This window comes from Diaphorina citri, unplaced genomic scaffold (genome assembly GCF_000475195.1).
Source record: "Diaphorina citri unplaced genomic scaffold, Diaci psyllid genome assembly version 1.1 scaffold1324, whole genome shotgun sequence".
Taxonomy (NCBI): domain Eukaryota; kingdom Metazoa; phylum Arthropoda; class Insecta; order Hemiptera; family Psyllidae; genus Diaphorina; species Diaphorina citri.
In genome coordinates this window covers 61,773-88,949 of record NW_007378752.1, presented here as the reverse complement: position 1 = coordinate 88,949, position 27,177 = coordinate 61,773, and the positions used below count along the sequence as shown (strand labels likewise).

At 39.5% G+C, this 27,177-nt stretch overlaps 2 protein-coding genes across 2 annotated transcripts; one reads left to right on the top strand and one right to left on the bottom strand.

Annotated features, from left to right (window-relative positions):
- The first annotated feature begins 230 nt into the window (after nt 1-230).
- On the top strand, nt 231-18,978 carry LOC103515348. Its single transcript, XM_026828082.1, has 15 exons — nt 231-253; nt 1,045-1,303; nt 1,440-1,488; nt 2,643-2,718; nt 3,187-3,281; nt 3,839-4,063; nt 5,228-5,361; nt 7,098-7,236; nt 10,335-10,546; nt 11,974-12,231; nt 12,765-12,958; nt 13,351-13,486; nt 14,014-14,203; nt 15,508-15,719; nt 18,928-18,978. Exons 1-15 carry the CDS (start codon nt 231-233, stop codon nt 18,976-18,978), a joined length of 2,253 nt encoding a protein of 750 aa, XP_026683883.1.
- Nucleotides 18,979-23,187: 4,209 nt separating this feature from the next.
- Nucleotides 23,188-25,156, bottom strand: LOC103515347. The gene is made up of 3 exons (XM_008480289.1): nt 25,096-25,156; nt 23,758-23,900; nt 23,188-23,310 (listed from the first exon to the last, which is right to left on the bottom strand). The coding sequence occupies exons 1-3, from the start codon at nt 25,154-25,156 to the stop codon at nt 23,188-23,190; spliced, it is 327 nt and encodes a 108-aa protein (XP_008478511.1).
- Between the last annotated feature and the right edge of the window lie 2,021 nt (nt 25,157-27,177).

The following is a 27,177-nucleotide window of genomic DNA, read 5'->3' as shown; positions in this document are numbered from 1 at the left end:
TGTGGAAGATGAACCGAATCAGATTTTTTAGGACCACAGGTTCAGTAGGTACCTACTTCTAATTTCTCATAGTTATAGAACCAACCTGTGGCAGGGCCGGATACAGTATTTTGTCGAGGGGGGGGCCGAGGCCCTGACCTGTGGTATGTACCCATGCCATGCCCAACCTGTGACGTTGGCACATCAAGTGTTTGCTTAAAAATTAAGCAAATTTTGAACTCCGACTCAAAATGGAGACAACAATGAAAGCATGGTCAAATTGGTTTGACCGTGGCTCTAATATTAACTTCCAGGTTCAATACTTGGAATTCGGATTTCGAGTGCCATTGGAATTTAAGAATACTGTCAATATCTTTACTTACTGCGGATAGAGCTATTGGCGTACTGTCACGTCATGTATGTACCTGTATGTAGACTATGTAGGTACCTACATACTATGTAGGTTATAGATATCGTATATTAGATATAGTTGTAAACACATTATGTGTGGGTCAATAGTCAAACATTGTCCCACTTAAGTACTTGAACCTACCTAAATTGCTATTGCCAAGGGCAAGTAGGTCTCTACCTACATACCTAAAAGAAGTAGTGCCTACTCAAACCAAAAGCACTGGCGTACATATGGGGCTCCACGATTCTTTGTGACAGAGCTTTGCCTGTTGATAGTTTGAATAATCCCATTCGTGACAGTACCTACCTAACTACATACCGCCTAGCACCAAATTGTGGCTCCATCATCGGCGATTATGGGGGTCGGGGAACATAGAACGGACCAATAATAGGTATTGTTGGGCCTTTGTAAAAACTAATAGACCTACCAACTTTTTAATTCATATCAATGTGCATAATGATGACTGATGACAATCAATAAAATAAAATCAAAATCAAAAATTTTACTATACTGTCAATTTTTACTACCATTTCCTACCTTTTTTTTTTAATTAAACAAGATCTTTTGTTGTAAACATGATGTATTGTATGATGTTAAACCCATAAAATACACGAGAACTTGATTAGGGGACTTACGTATTCTCATTCGAGCAGGATAAACAAGGTATCTAACCCCTCCATTCATTCATTCTCTGTTCCAGTGTGGGATGCCTCCGCCAAATCCCCAGTAGGTCTAACATCAGGCAGTCGCTTCCAGTTAGGTGACTTCGATGAGTGCCTTAGTATCCAGACCCCTATAGAGGCCCAATATTGCCTGGTGGATGTCAAGATACATGTCCCTCCTGGACACAACACAACGGATCCATTCGCTATCCACTATGATCCGAACAAGTCAGTGTGGGACAAAATGTATGTAAGTATCAGAACCACCTCTGTAGCCAAGCGGTCAAGAGCACACAAAAGAGCACTGACTCTCAAGGTGGAGGTGCTGGGTTCAAATCCCGTCCAGGGTGGAAATTTTATAACCCAAATTTTCCGTTCTTGGATAGGCATGGACGGAAAAGAATGTGTCTCGAAGTATTGCAAAGCTGTGCCTAGGTAAAACCCATCAAAAATTAATTGAGACCCAGGTCTATAGATTCAAATGTTTGTAACCAGTATGTTGTCCCCGGCATACACAAGTAACGATGCGTTATCCTAAAAATCCCTAGCCCTAGATTACTATCACTAGAATTTGTAGAATGATAGATTTGTAAATCATTACAAGGAAAAAATGATTTACAAGGAAAAGAAAAAGAATGTAAAAATAATGGCTTCTGTAAATCGTTACTAAGCAAACAAAGCAAAAGTGATTTAGACTCATCCACTAATATGATACGAGAAACCTATGATATACGAGTAGTTACAGCGAAACTGTAGTTTGAGCACATCCACTAACAGGTACAACCAAACTTTAGTTCGTTAGGACCAGTATCTGATCTCAACGAAATGAACATTCTGTGTCATTCTAATGTCGAATACTCTCCTTCTCTTATTGACATTTCTAATGTCCAGACAATGTATACTTACCTATAGGTAGGTACATAATGTCTACTGTACAGATAGACACATAGGTAATTATTAGTTCTGCACTTGACCGTTGAAGTACCTAGGTACACTCAAGATGTTCGATTTAAGAAGTGCATTGTACTTTGGAGTAGCATTCTTTTTCTTTTTTGATGCACCATAGAATTTGATGAATTTTGAGGCCTAAATCTATGACTCTGGTCTTACATATGTGACTGATGAGTTGATGACCTAAACAGTAGTCCTAGAAAGTCTCTGAAGGGCATGATTCAACACAAACGCAAGATACATTTCATTAATTTAGGAATGGACTGTTTCATTTTACCTATCCTTTCTTCTTCTTCTTCTTCTTCTTCTTCTTCTTCTTCTTCTTCTTCTTCTTCTTCTACTTCTTCTTCTTCTTCTTCATCATCATTATAGTTTCTTCAAAGGAAGCATCCAAAGGGCAAAACCGATAGTCTGATACGTTCTTTCTTCTTCGACCCTAAGACTAAAAACTCCTCTTGTACCAATAATGATTTAGCCAATGTAGGGACTTTTTTTAGCGCTCCCTTGTTTACGGTCGCGCTGCGCGCTCCCAGGGCTTCGCGGGGTGTGCATGAGGTCGCGCTTCGCGCTCCCTTAGCTTCGCCCCTGAAAAATAATATCGTCCCTGAGTCTTGTCTCGAAGAAATGAAAACTATCAGTCAGCGTTAATCCGAAACTATGCTCTGTGAAGAACAGATACTATGACCAGTTCTTCCTGTCGGACCTTATCTTCTGGTAAGTCGCCATTTATTTTTACTTTCCTTATCCTATAGGACGGAAAGCAATGTAATCAGTTCAAATTTTTTATGAGGTTTGATAGAGGGAACTGTAACAACGGAGGTCTTATCGTCCCTAAATCGAAGAGAGAGAAAGAGAAATTGTAGAGAAAAGGAAGAGAGGATAGGAGAAAGCCAGCCGTTCCGAGAACGAACCTTATCTCTTTAGGATAAAGTTCGCATCGGGTTGGAAGCGAACCCGCGACCTACAAGAAAGAATTCTTAGCCAAGCGCGTTTCTTCGGCTGCTCGAAAGTGTTGCCTACACCTACAAGATCATTCAAAGAACCTATTGCTTCTTTTTTTTTAATTTCCTTTTGTTGATCACTTTTCTTCATGTTGTTCTCATTCTCCTCCTCCTCCTTCCTCTTCTTCTTCATTTTCCTTCTTTAATTCGTTCTTCTTTTCACTTCCTCTCATTATTCCAGCGCCCTCATGCTATCACTGATTACTCTGATGGTGACCAGTACTCTATATGACTTCATGTTCTTCAACGGACACAAGGAATGGAAGTGGAATGTGGGTAAGTAAGAAACACCTAGCAGATGTTCGACCATTCCTGCAAAGTATGACATGACATTCTGCGGACACATTGTGTCAATGTGTGCGGTCTTCCATCAGATGGACGAATAACGAATAAGGGACATCTTCCCACTTGTCGTTCGTATAAAAATGGTGTCGTGCGTAGTGGGAACACTCATTTAAATTGCATTGCCCACAGGACATACGGAAAAAGAAAGTAAAAAATCGTGTGAAACTGACGAAAAGTGGAGACGGATCTTGAGTTCACAAAAATTGGTTAAAATATCTGGGGGATAAATCAGCAAATCCATAGATATAGAGAGCTTGACTAAAGAGGACAGTGTCAACGGAACCAGACGATTTTATTGGTAGACGTCCCACAAAATAAGGTGCGGAATATTAATTGGCACTGCCAGCAGTCCTGGGCAAGAAGAACTCGGATTGTAAGGCCAGCCAACTCACTATCAGGTAGACCTAACAGGTACGCCTGCTCAGGTCTACCTGATAGTGAGTGGCCGGCCTAAACAACTGCGACATTTGGCGCAACTTTGTTTCCAGAATGCCGCAGCATCGATCTCCTCATGTGTTTCTCTGCGCGGCGCGCAGTTCAAAGCATGTCCAAGCGCACCTCCTCCATTAAGAACTTTGACTTGAAGCCTCTGAGTGGTATTACGTTCATTTCGTGCATCATCATCACGGCAGGACATAGGTGGGGGTTCCGATACTCCGGGCCGGTGCAGAACATTATTGTCAATGAGTCGGTAAGTCACGGGGCCCCCGAAGGTCCGATGTAGTGGCCGTGTTTGACAAATTTCACCAAAACTGGACACACTGTTCGAAACATATGGTGAAACAACTCTTTTATTGAGGAAATCGAGTGCTGTTGACTTTTCCCGGCTCCACGCAGGCTGGGGTGAGGTTAATGTGAAGAGTTTGTCACCGAATGAACGGCCAAATCCTTGTCACCAAAAACCTCATTAGTTCAAGTGTGCTGGCAGGAACGCGAACGTCAAGAGTTCGAAGAGCCACCCTATACATTGACAGTGTTTGCTTAAAAATTAAGCAAATTTTGAACTCCGACTCAAAATGGAGACAACAATGAAAGCATGGTCAAATTGGTTTGACCGTGGCTCTAATATTAACTTCCAGGTTCAATACTTGGAATTCGGATTTCGAGTGCCATTGGAATTTAAGAATACTGTCAATATCTTTACTTACTGCGGATAGAGCTATTGGCGTACTGTCACGTCATGTATGTACCTGTATGTAGACTATGTAGGTACCTACATACTATGTAGGTTATAGATATCGTATATTAGATATAGTTGTAAACACATTATGTGTGGGTCAATAGTCAAACATTGTCCCACTTAAGTACTTGAACCTACCTAAATTGCTATTGCCAAGGGCAAGTAGGTCTCTACCTACATACCTAAAAGAAGTAGTGCCTACTCAAACCAAAAGCACTGGCGTACATATGGGGCTCCACGATTCTTTGTGACAGAGCTTTGCCTGTTGATAGTTTGAATAATCCCATTCGTGACAGTACCTACCTAACTACATACCGCCTAGCACCAAATTGTGGCTCCATCATCGGCGATTATGGGGGTCGGGGAACATAGAACGGACCAATAATAGGTATTGTTGGGCCTTTGTAAAAACTAATAGACCTACCAACTTTTTAATTCATATCAATGTGCATAATGATGACTGATGACAATCAATAAAATAAAATCAAAATCAAAAATTTTACTATACTGTCAATTTTTACTACCATTTCCTACCTTTTTTTTTTAATTAAACAAGATCTTTTGTTGTAAACATGATGTATTGTATGATGTTAAACCCATAAAATACACGAGAACTTGATTAGGGGACTTACGTATTCTCATTCGAGCAGGATAAACAAGGTATCTAACCCCTCCATTCATTCATTCTCTGTTCCAGTGTGGGATGCCTCCGCCAAATCCCCAGTAGGTCTAACATCAGGCAGTCGCTTCCAGTTAGGTGACTTCGATGAGTGCCTTAGTATCCAGACCCCTATAGAGGCCCAATATTGCCTGGTGGATGTCAAGATACATGTCCCTCCTGGACACAACTTTTTCAATTGCAATATCTTTATTCACATTAGTATAAGGTCCATCTCCCATTTGACTGCCGAGATTGTGTATGTGCTCACTATAATGATGACTGGCTTCCAAATGAAATTTGTTTTTCATGTTTGGTTCACTTCGCATCTTTTTGGTTTTCGCGCTCTTACTATTGTGAATCATATCAAAAGCTCTATTTTCAGTGTCGGGGTGATTTTCGCTATTCATCGTACAACAAGACATTGTGCTGTTTGTACCTGACAAGACAGAGCTCCCATGCGTATGTGCAGGAGGAAGCAGTTCTAATTCTGATTCTGGAGGAGTACTGTTGAATGGAGGACACAAATACCCGCTCATTAGTTCCATGTGCATTCTCCTAATGTATTCTTCACGTAGTTTCAACTGAGGACTTTTCAGTTTCTTCAGCCATTGGATACACAGCTGAAGTTCGTCCTTTGGCACATCCATGTGTCTTATTGTCTTCACACATTGTTTCAAACACTCGTATACAGTTTCTATATCGTTTTCTAAATCCGTTGAACTCATTGTTTTTGATGTGCTTCACAAAGAAACAATTAAAAGGATATTTAAAATTTCGTCTTCTATGATAGAACTGAACGAATTAAAATACAGAGAGAATTTCCTGAAAACCGAAGCTTACTGGTGTTTTCAGAGAAGCCACTCCAAGTTCAAATAGTCCGACGATTTTGGGAATTCAAATTGCTTATTGCATGAATCTAATCCAAAAGTTGTTCGTCTTCGTAACCACAGGGGGTATAAATTACATGTCTGTAGCGGTAGCAGCTAAAAAATCGGGGGAATCCCAAATTTTGATTTGGGACACCTCAGAGAAGCCACTCCAAGTTCAAATAGTCCGACGATTTTGGGAATTCAAATTGCTTATTGCATGAATCTAATCCAAAAGTTGTTCGTATTCGTAACCACAGGGGGGGATAAATTACATGTCTGTAGCGGTAGCAGCTAAAAACCAAACTATCGGGGAATCCAAAATTTTGATTTGGGACACTGAGAAACAAAGACAGGGCTAAAAACCAAACTATCGGGGAATCCCAAAATTTTGATTTGGGACACTGAGAAACAAAGACAGGCCTTGGTATCCAATTAGTATACTCGTATTACTCGTAGATATAATACGTATTACACATTTTGTCATTCCTTTTCTATAGTTGAATCAGGTGATACAATGGACACAGGTGTTAATAAGTCTAATACATACCTGCAAGTTATGTAAGTAGGTACTTGAGAAAATATCTGTCTATTGTTTAATATAGGACCAATCGGCTGAAGTAAATGAACGATGGAAGTGAACTTTCGTATTTTGAGTGTTGATCTGTCAATTTTTTAGTCCGGATTTGATGAATGACGAAATTTGGCAAAAACTACTAGCCATAATGATGTCAATTAATTCAACATTCTGTCTTCTTATCCTTTTTTTCTAATAGAATGTGGTGTTAATGACACATCCACTATTTCCACGAACTTGACAAAACGTTTATCTACAGATTCTAAAGCAATCTCGATAATAATCTGCAACTATTTTTCGCCGCCCCGGGCGGGAATCGAACCCGCGGCCTAGCGCTTACAAGGCAGACGCACTACCAACTAAGCTAACTAGGCTGGCAGTGTAGGGACCTTGATCCAGTGATTTGCAGTTTAAAGCATGAAGTTTTTCAGTTCATTTCATAATATTACACTCTTCCCCCCAGTATGGAGGTTCCCCCTGGAAGGTACGTCTGGATGAGGCCAAATGGGCGCTGTGTGTCCCCGCGGCCTGCGGAGGCCAAGATATAGAGGCTGCTATTCAGGATCATCTGGCCTCCATCAACTACACCCGCATATCAGTCAGCGAGAGAGAGAGAGAGAGAGAGAGAGAGAGAGAGAGACTGGTTCGCTAGTAGAATTGTCAGAGGTCAAAGTACTTTAAACTCGCATTCCGGAGTCTTCGATGTCCCTGAAGAAAAAAGCTCTGTATCTATAATATACATCTAAAAAATCTATGTATCTACATAGGTATATTAATCTAAAAAAGATAGATATGTAGATAGATATACCTGCCTGATTGCTACTGATGAGATGCAACATCATAAAAAGAAGAACAGGTATCTCACATTTCAGTTGAAAAATAATAAATTAAACAAAAATGTATTGTGGATTAGTGGAACCATCAAATGTATGCCTACCTAAATTAGATTCGTAGATAAACGGGGTAAACCTATTTATGCAGCCATCTAATGGTGATTTGAATCAAGTAGGTATATTATCATCTGAAATGATGATTTGACGATTCTGGTCTAAAAACGGGTTTCCCTTCCGTTTCGAGCATCATCTACGATTAATATGATCATAGGCAACATGATAAAAGCTTCAAAATTTCGGGGACATAAATTTTAATATCCCATCGTGTGGAAGATGAACCGAATCAGATTTTTTAGGACCACAGGTTCAGTATCTACTTCTAATTTCTCATAGTTAGATATAGAACCAACCTGTGGCAGGGCCGGATACAGTATTTTGTCGAGGGGGGGCCGTTTGGGACACCGAGAAACAAAGACAGGGCTAAAAAGCAAACTATCGGGGAATCCCAAATTTTGATTTGGGACACTGAGAAACAAAGACATCAGGCCTTGGTATCCAATTAGTATACGAGTACTCGTAGATATAATACGTATTACACATTTTGCTATTCTTTTTCTATAGTTGAATCAGGTGATACAATGGACACAGGTGTTAATAAGTCTAATACATACATACAACTTATGTAAGTAGGTAGAATAGAATATAGGTACCTTGTTTATGCTGCCCGAATAGGACTGAAAAGTCCCTTTACCCCAGCAGTCTAAACAAGGTCTCGTATATTTGATGGGTTAAAGAATAATACATACAACTAACAATTCAGTAAAAAGACCTTGCTTAACTAGAAAAAAAAGGTACCTACCTACTTAAGAAAATATCTGTCTATTGTTTAATATAAAGACCAATCGGCTGAAGTAAATGAACGATGGAAGTAAGCTTTCGTATTTTGTGTGTTGATCTGTCAATTTTTTAGTCCAGATTTGATGAAGGACGAAATTTGGCAAAAACTACTAGCCATAATGATGTCAATTAATTCAACATTCTGTCTTCTTATCCTTTTTTCCCCCCTAATAGAATGTGGTCCTAATGACACATCCACTATTTCCACGAACTTGACAAAACGTTTATCTACAGATTCTAAAGCAAGCTCGATAATAATCTGCAACTATTTTTTGCGATCCACTAATTGGACCAAAACCCGAAATAAACATCTCAAGAATCTGTAGAATAAAAGAGAGAGAGAGAGAGAGAGAGAGAGAGGGAGGGAGAGAAACTGGTTCGCTAGTAGAATTGTCAGAGGTCAAAGTACTTTAAACTCGCATTCCGGAGGCTTCGATGTCCCTGAAGAAAAAAGCTCTGTATCTATAATATACATCTAAAAAATCTATGTATCTACATAAATATAATATTAATCTAAAAAAGATATATATGTAGATAGATATACCTGCCTGATTGCTACTGATGAGATGCAACATCATAAAAAGAAGAACAGGTAGGTATCTCACATTTCAGTTGAAAAATAATAAATTAAACAAAAATGTATTGTGGATTAGTGGAACCATCAAATGTATACCTACCTAAATTAGATTCGTAGATAAACGGGGTAAACCTATTTACGCAGCCATCTAATGGTGATTTGAATCAAGTAGGTATATTATCATCTGAAATGATGATTTGAAGATTCTGGTCTAAAAACGGGTTTCCCTTCCGTTTCGAGCATCATCTACGATTAATATGATCATAGGCAACATGATAAAAGCTTCAAAATTTCGGGGACATAAATTTTAAGACCCGATCGGGTGGAAGATGAACCGAATCAGATTTTTTAGGACCACAGGTTCAGTAGGTACCTACTTCTAATTTCTCATAGTTATAGAACCAACCTGTGGCAGGGCCGGATACAGTATTTTGTCGAGGGGGGGGCCGAGGCCCTGACCTGTGGTATGTACCCATGCCATGCCCAACCTGTGACGTTGGCACATCAAGTGTTTGCTTAAAAATTAAGCAAATTTTGAACTCCGACTCAAAATGGAGACAACAATGAAAGCATGGTCAAATTGGTTTGACCGTGGTTCTAATATTAACTTCCGGGTCCAATACTTGGAATTCGGATTTCGAGTGCCATTGGAATTTGAGAATATTGTCAAATATCTTTACTTACTGTGGATAGAGGTATTGGCGTACTGTCGCGTCATGTATGTAGACTATGTAGGTACCTACATACTATGTAGGTAGATATCGTATATTAGATATAGGTAAACACATTAGGTGAGGGTCAATAGTCAAACATTGTCCATCTTTCCCACTTAAGTACTTGAACCTACCTAAATTGTTATTGCCAAGGGCAAGTAGGCATCTACCTACATACCTGAAGGAAGTAGTGCCTACTCAAACCAAAAGCACTGGCGTACATATAAGCCCTATATTCTTTATCACAGAGCTTTGCCTGTTGATAGTTTGAATAATCCCATTAGTGACAGTACCTAACTACATACCGCCTAGCTCCAAATTGTGGCTCCATCATCGGCGATTATGGGGGTCGGGGAACATAGAACGGACCAATAAAATTGGGCCTTTGTAAAAACTAATAGACCTACCAACTTTTTAATTCATATCAATGTGCATAATGATGACTGATGACAATCAATAAAATAAAATCAAAATCAAAAATTTTACTATACTGTCAATTTTTACTACCATTTCCTACCTTTTTTTTTTAATTAAACAAGATCTTTTGTTGTAAACATGATGTATTGTATGATGTTAAACCCATAAAATACACGAGAACTTGATTAGGGGACTTACGTATTCTCATTCGAGCAGGATAAACAAGGTATCTAACCCCTCCATTCATTCATTCTCTGTTCCAGTGTGGGATGCCTCCGCCAAATCCCCAGTAGGTCTAACATCAGGCAGTCGCTTCCAGTTAGGTGACTTCGATGAGTGCCTTAGTATCCAGACCCCTATAGAGGCCCAATATTGCCTGGTGGATGTCAAGATACATGTCCCTCCTGGACACAACACAACGGATCCATTCGCTATCCACTATGATCCGAACAAGTCAGTGTGGGACAAAATGTATGTAAGTATCAGAACCACCTCTGTAGCCAAGCGGTCAAGAGCACACAAAAGAGCACTGACTCTCAAGGTGGAGGTGCTGGGTTCAAATCCCGTCCAGGGTGGAAATTTTATAACCCAAATTTTCCGTTCTTGGATAGGCATGGACGGAAAAGAATGTGTCTCGAAGTATTGCAAAGCTGTGCCTAGGTAAAACCCATCAAAAATTAATTGAGACCCAGGTCTATAGATTCAAATGTTTGTAACCAGTATGTTGTCCCCGGCATACACAAGTAACGATGCGTTATCCTAAAAATCCCTAGCCCTAGATTACTATCACTAGAATTTGTAGAATGATAGATTTGTAAATCATTACAAGGAAAAAATGATTTACAAGGAAAAGAAAAAGAATGTAAAAATAATGGCTTCTGTAAATCGTTACTAAGCAAACAAAGCAAAAGTGATTTAGACTCATCCACTAATATGATACGAGAAACCTATGATATACGAGTAGTTACAGCGAAACTGTAGTTTGAGCACATCCACTAACAGGTACAACCAAACTTTAGTTCGTTAGGACCAGTATCTGATCTCAACGAAATGAACATTCTGTGTCATTCTAATGTCGAATACTCTCCTTCTCTTATTGACATTTCTAATGTCCAGACAATGTATACTTACCTATAGGTAGGTACATAATGTCTACTGTACAGATAGACACATAGGTAATTATTAGTTCTGCACTTGACCGTTGAAGTACCTAGGTACACTCAAGATGTTCGATTTAAGAAGTGCATTGTACTTTGGAGTAGCATTCTTTTTCTTTTTTGATGCACCATAGAATTTGATGAATTTTGAGGCCTAAATCTATGACTCTGGTCTTACATATGTGACTGATGAGTTGATGACCTAAACAGTAGTCCTAGAAAGTCTCTGAAGGGCATGATTCAACACAAACGCAAGATACATTTCATTAATTTAGGAATGTGAGACTCTTGTCATTATTGAGACTTTTGTCATTATTGAGACTCTTGTCATTATTGAGACTCTTGTCATTATTGAGACTCTTGTCATTATTGAGACTCTTGTCGTTATTGAGACTCTTGTCATTATTGAGAGTTGCCAGCAGCCATAGCACGTTGAAAGCACCAGTTCCTGATAGGTCACTGAAGACACCGTGCGCATGGCTAATATCCAGATGGGTGACCAATAACCATCTGGGTAACGGCGTACCCTATTGGCTTTGGTTGGGAAATTTCCACCCTGGCCGAGATTCGAGCACAGACCCTCCAAGTTGAGAGTCAGTGCTCTTGACCACTCGGCCCCAGGGGTGGCCTATACGCTATACCAGGGGTCAACAACCTCGCGTCCGCGGGCCTGTTTCCCCCCTATCAAATTGAATTGATGGGCCCGCCAGCTTCAGGGCCTGAACAGATTGCGCCCGTGCATTGAAAAGATTGCCGACCCCTGCGCTATACCATTAGCAGTTATACAGTGTCGTGTCATGAACCTAACCCCCCTCTGATTTCTTCTCCCCTCAGACTTACCCCTGTCTACGCCATCGTCCTATTCTTCTACGCCACCCTGTATTATAAAATGGGTGATGGTCCCCTATGGAACATGTTCGTGGGAACTGACATGGAGAACTGCAAGAAAGTCTGGTGGACCAACCTCCTCTATATCAACAACTATGTGTACTCCGACCAACTGGTAAGTGATGAGGTTCTTTTTCTTCTTCTTCTTCTTCTTCTTCTTCTTCTTCTTCTTCTTCTTCTTCTTCTTCTTCTTCTTCTTCCTCTTTTCAAGAAGTTTGATACGAGGAACTGTAAGGGCTAGGGTCTTATTGTCCCGAAAGCGAAGAGAGAAGGAAGACAGGGTAGGAGAAAGAGAAAGGATAAAAACCGCCCCGAGCGGGAATTTAATCCGCGAACTATACTCATAACATGTAAGGTTCTTTCAAGACCGACCCTCAAGTTAACTAGGCCAGCAGTTCTTTTGCTTCTTCTGAAAATTTCACAAACTGTTTGATAGGCGATGTTTCGAGCATATTTAGGTTAACCATCATTTGTTAATCAAAACCTCTTTTTTTTACAAATTTATAGATGTTTTATTTTACAGCCAAGGTTTATAACCAAAACCTCTTTGTTGGGTAGTTGTTAGGAAACTTCAATGATAATTTATTATTGTGATACCTATTGCCTAGGTATTTCTCTGCCTCACGTCATGATATTTCTGTTTCTCAGTGCGGTTTCCACACATGGTTCATGCCATGCGAGTTTCAGTTTGGTCTGGCCGTCATTCCCCTGTGCTACCTCTATCATTACCGGCCCAAGATCGGCCTCAAGGTGGCCTACACGGCGTTAGTCGTGGCCATCATTATACCGTTCTATGTGACCTATGCTGAACACCTTAATGCTAATCTTATCTTCAATGCAAGGTAAACCATTAATGGGGGATTCAATTCTTACTATCAGTGGTTTTGCAAACTGGAGAACTCATTCGGAAAAAGGGAAAAAGGACCCTACGTGGCCCCCAAAGGCCCAATAGGGTCCAAATTCCAAAACCTCATGAGCAAAATAAAAAGAATGAAAAATAAATGTGATTTCTCAGTTATTTAGCCTTGTGATTTCTCAATTATTTTGATTGATCTCAGGTACCATAAGCATTGTACAAAACAATACAAGAATGAAAAATCATAAGTTAGAAGTAGAACCACAGTAAATTATGGACGTTGACGTTCTTGCACATTAAATATTGTTCAGCAGATTTTATCATTTCAGTAGCCATTCCATCTCTCATATTTCTAATCACATCCGCGCCTGGTTTCAGATTTTTCATCACTCCATCAGAGGATGACTACTTTGGCAAGTTCTACATGAAGGCCTACACCCGGGCCGGACCCTACATTATCGGCACCATACTGGGCTATGTCCTGCACAACTACAAGGGGGATAAACTGCCTCTCGTAAGTTCCTGTTTCCGTCCCTTGTTTTAGGGGAATACCTACTTATGCTGGGGTTTACCAACTAGGGATTGAGTTAGTATAGATTTCCCTATACTAACCATATCCAGACCTGGGATTGAACTCAACCCTAAGACAATCCACGGTTTTAAAACTCGACCTTAAGCACTACTGCTATTATAAACCTACATCCCTCCACTTTGAACTTTTACCTGGCCCTAAATGTCCAATCATGAATTCAACTCAACCTCCACTGTCTATGGTGATTTTCGTGGTAGGCACCTACACTGAGGGTAAAAACAGTGATAGGATGCCACAAGTTTATAAAACTTAGGGTGGAAGAACTCTTATCATTGAGTTACTTTTACTTCCTAGGTATTATTTAGGTACATATTTTAGGTTGTTTGAATCTATAGTAAAATGTCGAGCTTCCTGATAAAGGGTTCACTATTAGAGTGCGGTTTAGGCTTCTGGAACTCTAGTTTTTCTCTCCATGTACTTACCTATTGAATTTTTCTGCCCATTCCCAGACTCAAACCTGGACGTACGGTTTGGTGGGCGGGGTCATCATGCTGTTGGCCTGGGGGAGTGGCAGTGTCTTCTACTATCCATACACGGAGTACAACGTATGGCGTAACGCCGTATATGGCGCTACCATTAGGAGTATATGGTCCGGTGGTCTATGTCTGGTTCTGTATGTGATGCTCAATGGATCTCAAAGTAAGTACTTACATTGTTGTTAATGTAGTAGATTTTTGTAGACAAAGTAAGTAGATTTTTGACTAGAATTCATTTACTTAGTCGTCCAAACAGTGATTTACGGGTGGGGGGGGGATGCTTTAAATTTTCGGACCAAATACGGCCCTGACTAAAAATAGGTACCCGAGTAGGTATTCCTAATTCCTATTTGATTAGTATTCGATAAATTTATAAAATTCAGGATTTCAAACAGTTCACAACCTTTTTGTGCTTCGTACATTGCATACACAAACAAAATACCAGGCATTCATAAAAACCTTTCTTTTTTCCCTAAAACGGGATCAGTAGGGCAGCATACCTATCAGACTGGACTATTTTTGAAGGTGATTATTTGCTTAGGGAAAGGCTCAGGAGGAGAAGAAGAAGGAGGTGGAAGAGGAGGAGAACAAGAAAGAGAAGATATGCAAAACCCCGCGAAGCCCCGACGAATAACGAATAAGGGACATCAAAATTGCAATTTAGATCCCTTGTACACTAAAGACCTCTTCCCACTTGTCGTTCGTATAAAAATGGTGTCGTGGGTAGTGGGAACACTCATTTAAATTACATTGCCCACAGGACATACGGAAAAAGAAAGTAAAAAAATCGTGTGAAACTCACGAAAAGTGGGGACGGATCTCGAGTTCACAAAAATTGGTTAAAATATCTGGGGGATAAATCAGCAAACCCATAGATATAGAGAGCTTGACTAAAGAGGACAGTGTCAACGGAACCAGACGATTTTATTGGAATATTAATTGGCACTGCCAGCAGTCCTGGGCAAAAAGAACTCGGATTGTAAGGCCAGCCAACTCACTATCAGGTAGACCTGACAGGTACGCCTGCTCAGGTCTACCTGATAGTGAGTGGCCGGCCTAAACAGCTGCGACATTTGGCGCAACTTTGTTTCCAGAGTGCCGCAGCATCGATCTCCTCATGTGTTTCTCTGCGCGGCGCGCAGTTCAAAGCATGTCCAAGCGCACCTCCTCCATCAAGAACTTTGACCTAAAGCCTCTGAGTGGCATTCATATCAATGTGCATAATGATGACTGATGACAATCAATAGAATTAAAATCAAAAATTTTACTATACTGTCAATTTTTACTATACCTACCATTTCTTCCCTTTTTTTTTAATTAAACAAGATCTTTTGTTGTAAACATCATGTATTGTATGATGTTAAACCCATAAAATACTCGAGAACTTGATTAAGGGACTTACGTATTCTCATTCAAGCAGGATAAACAAGGTATCTAACCCCTCCATTCATTCATTTTCTGTTCCAGTGTGGGATGCCTCAGCCAAATCCCCAGTAGGTCTAACATCGGGCAGTCGCTTCCAGTTAGGTGACTTCGATGAGTGCCTTAGCATCCAGACCCCTATAGAGGCCCAATACTGTCTGGTGGATGTCAAGATACATGTCCCTCCTGGACACAATACAACGGATCCATTCGCTATCCACTATGATCCGAACAAGTCAGTGTGGGACAAAATGTATGTAAGTATCAGAACCACCTCTGTAGCCAAGCGGTCAAGAGCACACAAAAGAGCACTGACTCTCAAGGTGGAGGTGCTGGGTTCAAATCCCGTCCAGGGTGGAAATTTTATAACCCAAATTTTCCGTTCTTGGATAGGCATGGACGGAAAAGAATGTGTCTCGAAGTATTGCAAAGCTGTGCCTAGGTAAAACCCATCAAAAATTAATTGAGACCCAGGTCTATAGATTCAAATGTTTGGTGTTTGACAAATTTCACCAAAACTGGACACACTGTTCGAAACATGGTGAAACACCTCTTTTATTGAGGAAATCGAGTGCTGTTGACTTTTCCCGACTCCACGCAGGCTGGGTGAGGTTAATGTGAAGCGTTTGTCACCGAATGAACGGCCAAATCCTTGTCACCAAAAACCTCATTAGTTCAAGTGTGCTGGCAGGAACGCGAATGTCAAGAGTTCGAAGAGCCACCCTATACATTGACGTTTAGGTTTAGACGAGTGATACTTTGATGTCAAGATAGTCATGGTTCAAAGATTAAAAACACGATGATACCATTTATCTTCCTTCAGTTTATAATAGCTATCCATGTTGCATTATATCAGACTCGAAGCGAAGGAAGGGGAGAGGGGGTTCTGGGTCTGGTGACGAAAAACTCACCCCGAGAAACAGTAGGTAATACCTACATAACTATCAATTTTTTTCTCCTTTTTCTTTAGGAGATAGACAAAGAGAGAGAGAGAGAGAGAGAGAAATATTAGCATAATGGTGGCGTAGTTTGTTTAGTAAAAGGTGATTGTCTTCAGTCTCCAAATAATCTTGGTGATTTTGACATCTCCACCAATTTTCAGTGTCTAAAATACCTAGTACACCCTCATTTAACTCATTTTGCTTTCAGTTTTTATGGTGGTAATGCTGAAAAATAGGGAAATGGAACATTGCCTGACATTGTACCATGGAACATTGCCTGACATTGTACCATGGGACATTGCCTGACATTGTACCATGGAACATTGCCTGACATTGTATCATGGAACATTGCCTGACATTGTACCATGGAACATTGCCTAACATTGTACCATGAAACATTGCCTGACATTGTACCATGGAACATTGCCTGACATTGTACCATGAAACATTGCCTGACATTGTACCATGAAACATTGCCTGACATTGTACCATGGAACATTGCCTGACATTGTACCATAGAACATTGCCTGACATTGAACCATGGAACATTGCCTGACATTGTACCATAGAACATTGCCTGACATTGAATCATGGAACATTGCCTGACATTGTACCATGGAACATTGCCTGACATTGAACCATGGAACATTGCCTGACATTGTACCATGGAACATTGCCTGACATTGTACCATAGAACATTGCCTGACATTGTACCATTTCCTTATTTTCCACCTCAACCACCATAAAAACTGCCAAAGGAAAAAACGGCTCAAGCTGTCGAAAAAAGTGCATTGGCGCACTCAAAAACGTCCAAAACGGTCCCTAAATCTCCTAAAATGTCGCTCAAAGGTCGCAAAAAAAATAACGTTGAAGCAGCCATGGTTTACGACCTGGCATGAACTGACGTCATCACGAAAAAATGGCTGTCCGCGAAAATTATAGGGGCTCAACCAAATGACATTTTTTTTCGAGATAGAGTCCTATTCCGATGTAAAAGTACCCAAAAAGTGCATTGGCGCACTCAAAAACATCCAAAACGGTCCCTAAATCCCCTAAAATGTCGCTCAAAGGTCGCAAAAAAATAACGTTGAAGCAGCCATGGTTTACGACCTCGCATGAACTGACGTCATCACGAAAAAATGGCTGCCCGCGAAAATTTTTGCGTTTCAAAATTCGAAAATTTCAAACGAAGATTTCTCATCTTAGGAAGCCTCAAATGAAATTTTAAGCATTTCTATTGAGATCAGCGTGTTTCGAACTTCCTTTATCAGCGAAGAAAAAAAAAAGTGGTTGAGCCCCATTTCAGTCCAGAGGTTCTCAACCGTTTCAATACCTAGCACCTGATATATTCATTGAAATACACCTGACTAACGTAAAGGTTTGGTCAGATAATTCCTTCCCATCCCTACCGGTCGGCGTTCGAACTCAGCACCTCCAGGTTGAGAGTTGGTCCCTTTGTTTATTTATTTCATTACCGATCAACCTCAGTGGTGTAGTGATTAGCGCGGTGGACTTCGGATCTGGAGGTTGGTGGTTCAAGTCCAAGTCAGGTCAAAAAATTTAGCGCAGTGTATCAAGCAGGGAACGATATTTGTGACAAGCATTTATAATATGCTTAACACAATTAAAATTCCTTTTCCTCCTCCTTCATTCTATTACAGAAATTCTACTGCAAAGTTCACCCCAGTACTCAGTGCATTTTTTCAGGGGTCGGTCTAAACATTACGTGTCGCCACTGGTTTAGAGATGGCTGTGTTTAGAATTGGAACAATGGTACTTGGCATCGGGAGTACCATTGGAGTGTAAAGTTTAAACCACAGGACTGATCTGAGTCAATCTGGTGTCAGAAATGGACCAAGTCGTGATGCATCCTAGTCTACGGTCTACGCCACAGTGGGATAAAATCATAAACTCCACCAGAAGAATACAACCATGATACCTGCAGTATAATAGTCCTAAATTAAAATGGACGCGGCACATAAGGGATCAGGAAGAGACCGCCTTAACATACCTGCATGATTTTAGTTTTGTTTTTGTTTTTTGTTTGTTTGCTTAAACATCCCTGTATTTTTTTTTTTTTTTTTTTTTTTTTTTTTTTTTTTTTTTTTTTTTTTTTTTTTTTTTTCAAGATGTTTGGTAGAGGGAACTATAACTGCTAAAGTCTTATCGGCCCGAAAGCGAAGAGAGAAGGAAGACAGGATAGGAGAAAGCCAGCCGTTCAGAGAACGATCCGTTATCCGTTCAGGATAAAATCCACCCCGGGTGAGAATCGAACCCGCGACCTAGCGTGTACAAGGCAGACGCTCTACCTTCCAAGCTAACTAGGCTGGCGTATTCTCAACTAATGATGACTATTCTGAAGTTAAAATGATTTACACCGTCAGGGACTGAACCCACGTGCTCCTGATAACCAGGCAAGCGTCATCACTTCAGCGAATCAAGAGCTAGTTTGAGCTAGAAATAATTCATGTTGCTCGACAGTTCGTAAAATTGGAAATTGTTAGTTTGCGTCTCATTTTTTCAGTCCAAATTGTTGAGAATTAAGACCAGTATGAGTCAAGAGACTAAGGATTAAGGATTAAGAGGATGAATCAATTAGATGATGACCTTTCCGCTTACGTTGTGGCTATTTCTGTTAACACATCTGATTCAAATGTCCTTGAGGCAGTGGTGTAGGAGTAACATGGAGTCGAATCTTCCCGATTTTGAAAATTTGGACCGATTGCAATACTTTCATTACTAGTATAGCTCCGCTATACTGTAGTAATAGAAAGTAAAAATACACACACTCACAGAGAAAGAGAGAGAGAGAGAGAGAAATAAAAATGACAATATTAAACATAGGCACGACTTTTGACTTTTTATTTGAATTTTTGATCATACACGTGAAGGTATCCATGTAATGAATTTATTTACAAAGTAGCTTCCTTTACAAAACGGCACCTACAATAAATAAAATGGACTTCAAATAAATAAACGAACCGTTATGGAAAACTGTGAAAATGGCAGACACTGATGGATATCATTCTATTGAGTAACTAATTAACGAACTTACCTAACTATTAAATAATACCTATTTTTTTACCTATAAGGTACCTACCTTTTTTTTTCAACTTTTTTCACATTATTGTAGGACAAATTCCTAAAGAATAGAATAGAAAAGCTATAGCTAGATAGAATAGAATAGAAAAGCTATAGCTAGATAGAATAGAATAGAAAAGCTATAGCTAGATAGAATAGAATAGAAAAGCTATAGCTAGATAGAATAGAATAGAAAAGCTATAGCTAGATAGAATAGAATAGAAAAGCTATAGCTAGATAGAATAGAATAGAAAAGCTATAGCTAGATAGAATAGAATAGAAAAGCTATAGCTAGATAGAATAGAATAGAAAAGCTATAGCTAGATAGAATAGAATAGAAAAGCTATAGCTAGATAGAATAGAATAGAATAGCTATACATAGCTAGATAGAATAGAATAGAAAAGCTATAGTTAGATAGAATAGAATAGAAAAGCTATAGCTAGATAGAATAGAATAGAAAAGCTATAGCTAGATAGAATAGAATAGAAAAGCTATAGCTAGATAGAATAGAATAGAAAAGCTATAGCTAGATAGAATAGAATAGAAAAGCTATAGCTAGATAGAATAGAATAGAAAAGCTATAGCTAGATAGAATAGAATAGAAAAGCTATAGCTAGATAGAATAGAATAGAAAAGCTATAGCTAGATAGAATAGAATAGAAAAGCTATAGCTAGATAGAATAGAATAGAAAAGCTATAGCTAGATAGAATAGAATAGAAAAGCTATAGCTAGATAGAATAGAATAGAATAGCTATACATAGCTAGATAGAATAGAATAGAAAAGCTATAGTTAGATAGAATAGAATAGAAAAGCTATAGCTAGATAGAATAGAATAGAAAAGCTATAGCTAGATAGAATAGAATAGAAAAGCTATAGCTAGATAGAATAGAATAGAAAAGCTATAGCTAGATAGAATAGAATAGAAAAGCTATAGCTAGATAGAATAGAATAGAAAAGCTATAGCTAGATAGAATAGAATAGAAAAGCTATAGCTAGATAGAATAGAATAGAAAAGCTATAGCTAGATAGAATAGAATAGAAAAGCTATAGCTAGATAGAATAGAATAGAAAAGCTATAGCTAGATAGAATAGAATAGAAAAGCTATAGCTAGATAGAATAGAATAGAATAGCTATACATAGCTAGATAGAATAGAATAGAAAAGCTATAGTTAGATAGAATAGAATAGAAAAGCTATAGCTAGATAGAATAGAATAGAAAAGCTATAGCTAGATAGAATAGAATAGAAAAGCTATAGCTAGATAGAATAGAATAGAAAAGCTATAGCTAGATAGAATAGAATAGAAAAGCTATAGCTAGATAGAATAGAATAGAAAAGCTATAGCTAGATAGAATAGAATAGAAAAGCTATAGCTAGATAGAATAGAATAGAAAAGCTATAGTTAGATAGAATAGAATAGAAAAGCTATAGCTAGATAGAATAGAATAGAATAGCTATACATAGCTAGATAGAATAGAATAGAAAAGCTATAGTTAGATAGAATAGAATAGAAAAGCTATAGCTAGATAGAATAGAATAGAAAAGCTATAGTTAGATAGAATAGAATAGAAAAGCTATAGCTAGATAGAATAGAATAGAAAAGCTATAGCTAGCTAGATAGATAGAATAGAAAAGAATAGAATATACCTTGTTTATCCTGCTGGGATAGGACTGAAAAGTCCCCTTGCCCCGCAGTCTAACCAAGGTCTCGTATATATTTTGACATATATACCTAGGTACCTATTATTATGGGGAAGTGGGGAACACATATTAGCATATTACAACACCAAAGATAAAAGCAAAAAAAAAAAATTAAGTGAACTCTCTGAGTCCAGCTCACAGTAAAGGAACAAAATAAGAGCCTGAGGGAGGCCCGGGTCCTCTGCCCCACTAAATACAGCCCTGTGGGTACAAAACTATGTGTAAATCTCAGGAAACAAATCTCCGAAGATCCAAAAGCCCCAGATTGGACACAATTTGCCAGATTTCATCGAAGTCCAACAACTCGGTCGAAAATAAAGTTATCAGGTCAGAATCAAACAGTCAAAAATCATTTCGTATTTCGAGTTTAAATCTGTGTCCAAATATAGTCGACTGAAACCGTCCACACTGCCTCGACAACATACATTCATCTCGTCGATGGACGACTATGTGTGGACACAGATTAAGATCCTCAGAACCTATATGTCAGGGCTGCCCAACCGGTCGATTGCCGATTGATTTCAAGTCGATCGCGACCAGCACACCCAGCAGTGTTTGAATATCATCTTACACACCCAATTACTCCAAACTTCTGGATCAGAGTCGAGTATCTCATTCAATCGCAAGACTATATTGAAAATTCAAGTCGATCTTTCTCTGAAAAGGTTGGGTACCCCAGCTATATGTCTTTTTTTATATATATAAAATAATAAACAATCATAAGTGTTAAAGCGCCTAATCGAAAAAAAAAACATGGGTAGATAATAATAATAATGAAAAATATTCTGCTTGATTGGCGGCACAAGTTTTAGAAGGTCACACGGTATGCTGAGGGGTCAGATAACTCCGCATCTCTTATCTCCCATAAACAAACAAGTGGAAAAAAATATGTATGATATTCGAATAAAATATTCAAATCAGAAAATACCGGGTGCCTCAAATAAATTTGCGTGTAATTTTATCAGACATGCTATGGACAATTCTGGGGCGGTTATCATTATGAAGAAAACCGAAATCTGCTTATGCCGGCCACTCACGAGGTCTGTCAGACATCAGACAGTCTGACCTTGAGTGGCCGGTATTAGGCCCAACCCCGAGAAAAGGATAAAGTTCGCCCCGGGCGGAAATCAAACTCGCGACCCTGCGCTTACAAAACAGACGCCCTATCCTCCAAGATAACAAGGCTGTATTAAAGATTGAAAACTTTGGTTCAGTCAACTATGTGGGGACATATGTACCTTGAGAAATATTTATTTTTTTCATCGCATTTTCCAGGGAAAAAGAGAAAAGGGGAAATACGCCTTTGATAGTAAAAAACGTGTGTAAATAGTGCGCTTTTTATCGGTAATCTTCAAAGTGCAAATACCTAGACATACAGGTACCCCTATTACCTATAGAACCTACGCATCAACTTTTGCACAAACAAGTCCGTTCCAAGAACGCCGGCAATTTTCTGCGTATTGCAAACAAATATTCCGAGAATTTTTTCTTGTTATGAGCACTTGAACTTTGAATGAGACTCGTGTTACGTCTCTTGCCTTTGAGAGATAAAGAGAGCAGGGGGGAGCGAGAGAAGGAGAAGGGGGAGGGAGGGAGAGAGAGAGAGGGAGAAAGAGAGGGACTGAGGGAGAGAGAGAGACTGAGGAACAGAGAAAAGGAGAGAAAGAAATGGGAATTTTTTGGGTAACTGGGTATAGGTAGGTACAGTTAGTTACTACGTAAGTAAGATAAGTTAGGTACCTAGGTAGTCTCTGTACTTATGTGACGAGAATTCAAATTAGTTAGGTACATACCTACTCATAATAATTATTAATAGTTATAGTGTAACTAGTTATTTTTTAGAGAATCAAAAGCGCTGATCCCGATATTTTTTTTTTTTTTTAAGTCAAATCCAAATGTCAATCCAAAGCAATCACCCCGGGGCCGATTGAGAGACTGACGAAAAACGCCGACCCCGTTTGAAAAGGTGAGGAAGAATAAGATGTAGGCGTAGGGATACTTACTGATTATCGACCATTTTCTGCACATAGATACCAAGGAGTCTGAATGGCCTTTCAGCACAAATGTAGAGTAGGAACCCAAAGATCATATCCATACCGAAGTCTCCTATCACGTAGATGAACTGGTGAAACAAACATTGAAAACATAAAAATTATAAATATGGTGTGAAATTAGCAATTATTTACAGAAGATCCCTTTAAATCCTTTTTGTTTTTTCAACCTTTGCAAATTTCCCCTCTTCTAAAGGTCGTCTCCCCTCTTTTTCCTCTGGTTTAGTACAGGTAATATCACACCTAAAGAGGGGAAACGAGCTTCAGAAGAGGGGGAATTGCGAAAGGAAAAGACGATTTAGGACTCAGTCCTCGTGAGGACAATTGAGTAGCTACTTTAATCGAGTAGCGACCAGGGACGGCATTACCTACCATATTACCAGAGTAAATAGGAAAGGAGACCCTCGGGGTGTATATACATACATATGATTTATCGTGTTCACAATTATTTCACATTGACAACGAAGAAAAATTCGGACGATGAAAAATTCATGATGTATAGATAGGTAGGTACTTACATAGGTTATGACGCTGAAATGGTCGTTATTTCTCAGCGAGGCTGTGGTGGCAGTTGGCAACACTGTGTTGAGAAGATAAACGTTGAATCCGATGGCGGACAGCGGAGTGAACGGTTTCCATGATAAAATCGAATGAACAAACGCTGAAAAGAAGAAGAAAAAAAAAATCAAATTAAAATTGTTATTGTTAGTATTCGCGCTTCCCGCTCCCTTGTTTACGGTCGCGCTGCGCGCTCCCGGGGGGCTTCGCGGGGTTGTGCATGAGGTCGCGCTTTGCGCTCCCGGGGCTTCGCGGGGTTCTGCATATCTTCTCCTTCTTGTTCTCCTGAGCCTTTCCCTAAGCAAATAATCAGCTTCAAAAATAGTCCAGTCTGATATGCTGCCCTACTGATCCCGTTTTACGGGAAAAAGAAAGGTTTTTATGAATGCCTGGTATTTTGTTTGTGTATGCAATGTGCGAAGCACAAAAAGGTTGTGAACTGTTTGAAATCCTGAATTTATAAATTTATCGAATACTGACCTACTACCGAGGTAGATACTAATCAAATAGGAATAAAATTAGGAATACCTACTCGGGTACCTATTTTTAGTCAGGGCCGTATTTGGTCCGAAAATTTGAAGCATCCCCCCCCACCCGTAAATCACTGTTTGGACGACTAAGTAAATGAATTCTAGTCAAAAATCTACTTACTTTGTCTACAAAAATCGACTACATTAACAATTCTAACTATAGCTTTTCTATTCTATTCTATCTAGCTATAGCTTTTCTATTCTATTCTATCTAACTATAGCTTTTCTATTCTATTCTATTTAGCTATAGCTATTCTATTCTATTCACTTATTTTCCAGATCGAGTTCAGACTCCCCAACGCTCTCCCAGATTGGTTACGACAACAAGGTGAAGGTAGCCACTGAGCATCTGTGATATGAGATCCCACATTGGTGTTGCCATAACAACAAACTGTCTCTTCTCGCCCATCTGATGAGAGGCATACTACGGGATGGGCATGCTACGACACAGACCACATGCGTCTAATGTAAAGGGATTGCGTCTAATGTAAAGGGGGTAAAGGGACTTTTCAGTCCTGTCCCAGCAGGATAAACAAGGTATATTTTCTATCTAGCTATTCTATTCTATTCTATTCTATTCACTTATTTTCCAGATCGAGTTCAGACTCCCCAACGCTCTCCCAGATTGGTTACGACAACAAGGTGAAGGTAGCCACTGAGCATCTGTGATATGAGATCCCACATTGGTGTTGCCATAACAACAAACATTCAACCATGATGTTGCCATGACAACAAACATTCAACCATGGTGTTGCCATGACAACAAACATTCAAACATGGATAATGTGACCACGATCTCAAAATGACGACCATGCTGTGGCGACTCCATGTTACTCCTACACCACTGCCTCAAGGACATTTGAATCAGATGTGTTAACAGAAATAGCCACAACGTAAGCGGAAAGGTCGTCATCTAATTGATTCATCCTCTTATTCCTTAATCCTTAGTCTCTTGACTCATACTGGTCTTAATTCTCAACAATTTGGACTGAAAAAATGAGACACAAACTAACAATTTCCAATTTCACCAACTGACGAGCAACATGAATTATTTCTAGCTCAAACTAGCTCTTGATTCGCTGAAGTGATGACGCTTGCCTGGTAATCAGGAGCACGTGGGTTCAGTCCCAGACGGTGTATATCATTTTAACCTCATAATAGTCATCATTGGTTGTGCCAGCCTAGTTAGCTTGGAAGGTAGAGCGTCTGCCTTGTACATGCCATGACAACAAACATTCAAACATGGATAATGTGACCACGATCTCAAAATGACGACCATGCTGTGGTGATAGGGTCCGATATTGGGTGCCTCTCACCTATTTTTATTTATTTGGGGTTAGGAACCTATTTATGCCTTTGAAATGATGTGACGATATTTGGTGCACATTTCCTATTTTATTTGTTAGGAGGAGAGATTAGTTTGCTCCTCGTATACATATAAAGGTGTGTCCAAACATAGTCGCCCGGCCATTGATCGACGAGGTGAATCTATATCGTCAAGGCAGTGTGGACAGTTCAGTCGACATTGATCATGGCCGGTCGACTATGTGTGGACGCACCTTAACAATGCGGTTAAGGCAATTGTCGGGTGAGCATAGAGTTTCGGGTTCGACACCCACGTTAGGCATTGATTTTCCTCTTCATTCAGGCCTCGCTTAGTGTACGTACACCTTCTACCTACTGATGAGTTATGTCTGAAAACTTGGGATTATGATTTTGAGACGAATATTGGTGACAAATAATTTATTAAGGGTAAGTAGGTATATTAAATTAAGTACCTAATAGATAAGTATTTATTTTTAATAAATTAAGTTCCCCGGACATCTTTTCAGGAGACATTTGCAATATCGGTGAGTATATTGCAGATGAAATGCCACTAGTCTTAAGCCATACTTGGTATTATTAATTTTATTTAAGTTTATTTTACATATCGTTTAAACACTTAGGTAAGTAGGTAGATAGGTAATTTTATTTTCTCGATTCATGATTACATGACTCATAATATTTTACTCTAATCCAATCCCGCCCGGGGCGGATTTTATCCTGATGGGATAATGTTCGTTCTCGGAATGGCTGGCTTTCTCCTATCCTGTCTTCCTTCTCTGTTCGCTTTCGGGCCGATAAGACCTTAGCAGTTATAGTTCCCTCTACCAAACATCTTGGGGGGAAAAAAAAAATCATGCAGGTATATGTTAAGGCGGTCTCTTCCTGATCCCTTATGTGCCGCGTCCATTTTAATTTAGGACTATTGCACTTCAGGTATCATGGTTGTATTCTTCTGGTGGAGATTATGATTTTATCCCACTGTGGCGTAGACTAGGATGCATCACGACTTGGTCCATTTCTATCACCAGATTGACTCAGATCAGTTCTGTGGTTTAAACTTTACACTCCAATGGTACTCCCGATGCCAAGTACCATTGTTCCAATTCTAAACACAGCCATCTCTAAACCAGTGGCGACACGTAATGTTCAGACCGACCCCTGAAAAAATGCACTGAGTACTGGGGTGAACTTTGCAGAAGAATTTCTGTAATAAAATAAAGGAGGAGGAAAAGGAATTTTAATTGTACTAAGCATAAATGCTTGTCACAAATATCGTTCCCTGCTTGATGCACTACGCTAAATTTTATGACTTGACTTGGACTCGAACCACCAACCTCCAGATCTGAAGTCCACCGCGCTAACCACTACACCACTGAGGTTGATCGGTAATGAAATAAATAAACAAAGAGACCGACTCTCAACCCGAAGGTGCTGAGTTCGAACGCCGACCGGTAGGGAGGGGAAGGAATTTTCTGACCAAACCTTTCCGTTAGTCAGGTGTATTTCAATGAATATATCAGGTGC

Excerpts from the sequence above, each read along its gene's own strand:
- LOC103515348 (XM_026828082.1), top strand. The coding sequence starts at position 231 with ATGGAGACAACAATGAAAGCATG. Across the intron at positions 3,282-3,838 it reads GGAATGGAAGTGGAATGTGG|AATGCCGCAGCATCGATCTC; the intron begins GTAAGTAAGAAA and ends CTTTGTTTCCAG. Across the intron at positions 4,064-5,227 it reads AAGTCACGGGGCCCCCGAAG|TGTGGGATGCCTCCGCCAAA; the intron begins GTCCGATGTAGT and ends TCTCTGTTCCAG.
- LOC103515347 (XM_008480289.1), bottom strand. The coding sequence starts at position 25,156 with ATGGAGTCGCCACAGCATGGTCGTCATTTTGAGATCGTGGTCACATTA. Across the intron at positions 23,901-25,095 it reads CACATTATCCATGTTTGAAT|CGTTTGTTCATTCGATTTTA; the intron begins GTTTGTTGTCAT and ends TCTTCTTTTCAG. Across the intron at positions 23,311-23,757 it reads ATTTCAGCGTCATAACCTAT|TTCATCTACGTGATAGGAGA; the intron begins GTAAGTACCTAC and ends TTGTTTCACCAG.